Below are 4,327 nucleotides of genomic sequence, written 5' to 3'. Positions count from 1 at the left end.
TTTTAGGACTGGAAGTCTCGTTTCCAGGGAAATCCTGAAGCCTTGGGGAGACTGGGACAGTTTGTCACTCTACCCCGGGGTGGAGGCGGCAGGGTGGGGGGGACCTTAAAAACAACAACGACAACTGCTGAGGCGGTCCTCCAGAGCTACTGAGTTAGCTGATCTGTGTGGGACCTAGATATTGGCGTTGCTTAAGTGTCAGTTCAAAGGATCAGTACAACCAGCTAGGGCCAAGAGTTACTGGTCTACGTGAAATTTTTCAGAATTTAGCAGACCCCTCACCAGTCTGTTGTATTTGTCCATCCACGCCTGGCTCTGTTACTGTGGTTAGTATCTATGCAAGCAGGCATTTGGATAAAGACTCTGAAATACTAAGATTAGAGGTCATGGCAAGAGTGCCCAGAGCCAAAGGGCTGGTTTCAGTGGCTGCCTCCCTGACTCCTTCAAGAAAGAGCAAATAGGGAAATATCAGGGGCATTTGAATGGCCCTGCAGGTGTTAATTACAGCTTCTGGGGTTAATTTAGGGATCTCGGGGAGGGTAAGGAGCTCTGCAACAGTGGTAAGTAGTGCTGTATGTGGGAGAAGGGAGTGTGGTGAAGGCTGAATGGGTAAATGAGGCTGCTTATAAATTGGTGATGACTCCAACTTCTCAGTTTGAGTGACTGTCGTTTGGTGACTGAAGTCGGACTGGACTATTCTAGTTGGGAAATCCTACAGCTTTGGCTCTAATCTTGCCATCTGACATTGTTACTAAGGGCCAAGGAGAAATCCAGAGGACCAGGTCATTCCTTTAGTCCTCTGTGGTCCTGCTGGCCCTGAAAGAAAAGCCTAGAACCTTGGCATTCCAGAGTTCTTTTTCTGTTAGAAGTTCATTTGTTGATTTATTCATTCATTCAACAAATATGTGTTAAGTACCTACTGTGTACCAGACACCATGCTGAGGGTACAACACCAAGGAAAACTAACGTGGTTTTTGCCCTTACGTGGTGTTGGGGGAGGGGGGGAGAGACTGATCCCTAAACGAGCCATTGAAAAATAGCGTGATCATTGCTAAGGTGGAGAAGCACTGAGCGCTGAAAACACATGTTGATGAGGTCCAGGAACACCTCCCAAAGGAAGCGTCACCTGGACTGGGACTAAAGGGTAATCCGGGTTTAGCCGGGCCAAGGGAAAAGCTCTCTCAGGGGGAGAGACGAGCAAATGTAAAGACTCCAGCTGGACAGTGTGAAGCCTTGTCGTAGGCGGAATAATTGCCCCCAAAGATCACATCCGAATCCCAGAATCTGTGAAAGCAAAAAGGGGCTTGCAGATGTGACTAAATTAAGGCTCTTGAGATGGAGACATTATCCTGGACTTTCTGGGTGGCCCAATGTAATCACAGAGTCCTTTTATTTGAAAGAGGGACGTGGCAGATCAAAGTCAGAGAGATTTGAAAATGCTGCAGTGCTGGCTTTGCAAATGGAGAACGAGACCATAGACTAAGGAAAGCCGGCAGCCTCTAGAAGCTGGACAAGGCAAGGGAACTTTTCTAGAGGTTCTCCTGGAGAGCATCCAGAAGGAACACAGCCCTGCTAACGCTTTGATTTTAGTCCAGAAAAACCCATTTTGAACGTCTGACCCCCGGGACTGTAAGATTATATATTTATGTTGTTTTAAACCATGAAGTTTGTGGTAATTTTTAATAAGAATAATAGAAAACTTATACAGGAACCTACAAAAAAAATAGTCTAGTATGGTTGGACATACAGTATAAGGTGCAAATAAGATTGGAAAGGTAAGCAAAATCAGGCAGAGCCTCATAGGGCTTGTTAAGGGTAAGGCTAAAATCCACTTCATCCTTGGGATACCCTGAAGGATTTTTAAACGGAGGAATGATCGAATGAGGTTTACATTTTAGGAAATTATATTTGATCTAATTCAGGGGTCAGCAACCTTTCCCGGTAAAGAATCAGATAATAAATACTTTACGCTTCCTGGGCCATGCGGATTTTGTTAGGTAGTCATTTTTGTTTTTTGTTTTTTTTGACAACCCCTTAAAAACATAAAACCTGTTGTTAGCTCAAGGACCATATAAAAATGGGCAGGCCCAGCTCTGAGCCATCCTGTTTCTCCTGTTCTCAGCCGTCCTCACAGCTAGGTGTGGTGATGGGAGTCCAGAACCCAATTCTAGCTAAAGAGATAAGAGAACATCTCCCAAAGAATTCTGGGAAAACTTTAGCTGTGTTTATGAGAAGTTTGGGTGCTGCCTTTCTGCTTTCTCTTTGCCCTTGAACACTGATGCGATGCCTTATCTCTTAAGATAAACCAAAGGGAAAAAAGCCAAGATTAATAGAGATGACAGGGGTGCCTAGGTGGCTCAGTGGGTTAAAGCCTCTGCCTTTGGCTCAGGTCATGATCCCAGAGTCGTGGGATCGAGCCCCACCTCGGGCTCTCTGTTCAGCAGGAAGCCTGCTTTCTCCTCTCTCTCTGCCTGCCTCTCTGCCTACTTGTGATCTCTGTCTGTCAAATAAATAAATAAAGTCTTAAGAAAAAAAAAAGAGAGATGACAGCCCAGACAAAGATGGACTGAAGCAAAGCCACAAGTGCCTATCTCTAGATAGGGGGGGAAATCAACCCCATTTTAAAGTCCATTTGAAGTAGGGTATCCTGTTACTTGCAACGGGAAGAATTTCTAAGTGAACAGACAGATGCTAGGAGATTGATTAGGAGGCTGTGCACCAATGGGCAAGGGATGACAGTTGCGCAGTCTGGGGCTGTGGTAGTCAGCAAGTGCACGAACTTGAGACATATTTCGGAGTCAGTATAAATAAGATACAGAGATTGTATGTGGAAGGAGAGGCAGGAAGAGGGAACAAGTTATGTCAAAGATTACTCCCAGGTCACTGATTGTGGTAGCAGTGCTAGCTACCCAAACAGAGAAAGGGGGGAAAAAGCAAGTTTGGGGAGAAAAAGCGAGAAGTTGAATTCTAGAGTCTGGGGTTCCTGTGGGCCATCTCAACGGAGCTCTCCTTAAGCCATCCCATGTGAGAAACTGCTGCTTGGAAAAGAGGTTGAGATGCCTGTCCTCAGCGTCGATTCATATCTTTTCTTCTTCTTCTTCTTCTTCTTCTTTTTTTTTTTTTTAAGATTTTATTTATTTATCTGACAGATGGAAAAAGAGGAAGAGCACAAGCAGGGGGAGTGGGAGAGGGAGAAGCAGACTCCCCGCTGAGCAGAGAGCCTGATGCGGGGCTCAATCCCAGGACCCTGGGATCATGGCCTGAGCTGAAGGCAGATGCTTAACTGACAAAGCCACACAATCACCTCATACTTTTTTTTTTTTTTTTAAGTAGGTTTCATGCCCAGCATGGAGCCCAATGTGGGGCTTGAACTCACGACCCTAATATTGAGACCAGAGTTGAGATTAAGAGTTGGATGCTGAACTGACTCAGCCACCCAGATGCCCCCATTTTTCCATTTCTAAACCATGTTCAAGAAAATCATATTTGGGGTGTCACCATCTTCGCAGTAGTTCAGCAAGAGCAGCCATGCCATCTGGATTCACCTTTTCACCAATAAAGAACTGATAGTTTTTTAAATTAGCAAGGATGTGCTTGATTTGTTCTGCAGCCCCTGTTTTACTCTTTCTGTCCTCTGTTCTTCAAGTTTGCCTTTGGTTGATTTCATGTAATCTTTGATGTACTTTCTGTAGGCTTCTTTTGTGAAGTCAGTTTCTTGCAAGGGATGGTTCATGACAATCTCAACACCAGGGATGACTGAGCTTTCGGTACCTTCACCCTCCCAGCCTTCAGCCGAGGAATCTCCACCAACCAGCAAGTCTCCAAGGTTATCCTCTGTCCTACGGACTGTGTTCCCCTCTGCCTCCAGGCACAGTCCATCTGCAATCTCCTGGATCTTATAGATGTTGGAGAACATGTCATCATGGCTGAAGAGGTCCTCGCAGATGATCAAAACCACGGCTGGAGAAAGACAACGACGGTGTGAGCTTAGTGGGAGCCGGGAGCTCTAAGCGAGTGCAGTAGAGCCTGAGCGAGTGCAGTAGAGCCTGAACCACACTGGAGTGGGGTGTGGGGGGCAGGTGGAAAAGTGAAAGATGCTTTTCAATACTTTATCTTGTAAGTTGGATGTGACACTTTGGACTGTCTCAATTCTTGCAATTCCTTGGGATATAAATATCTTTTCCCTGAAATGCAAAACTGTAGTCAATTTAATTATAAGTTCTTGGGCTACTTGCTCAGCCACATAGATTGAATTTCCTTCTGTGGAACAGTCCTAGCGATGCTTACTCCGTAGTCTGTCAAAAGCATCTAGTGAGAATCTGTATAT

At 45.4% G+C, this 4,327-nt stretch overlaps 1 protein-coding gene across 1 annotated transcript; it reads right to left on the bottom strand.

The window, feature by feature from the left end:
• Positions 1 to 3,574: 3,574 nt before the first annotated feature.
• Positions 3,575 to 3,916, bottom strand: LOC308355347 (translationally-controlled tumor protein-like; the record flags this gene model as incomplete). Its single annotated transcript, XM_080823523.1, has 1 exon — positions 3,575 to 3,916. The coding sequence occupies one exon, from the start codon at positions 3,914 to 3,916 to the stop codon at positions 3,575 to 3,577; it is 342 nt and encodes a 113-aa protein (XP_080679649.1).
• Between the last annotated feature and the right edge of the window lie 411 nt (positions 3,917 to 4,327).

The sequence above is a fragment of the Martes martes genome, assembly GCF_963455335.1.
Source record: "Martes martes genome assembly, chromosome: 14".
NCBI classification, from domain to species: domain Eukaryota; kingdom Metazoa; phylum Chordata; class Mammalia; order Carnivora; family Mustelidae; genus Martes; species Martes martes.
Note: the sequence above shows the minus strand (reverse complement) of the source record. Positions and strands in the feature narration are given on the sequence as shown.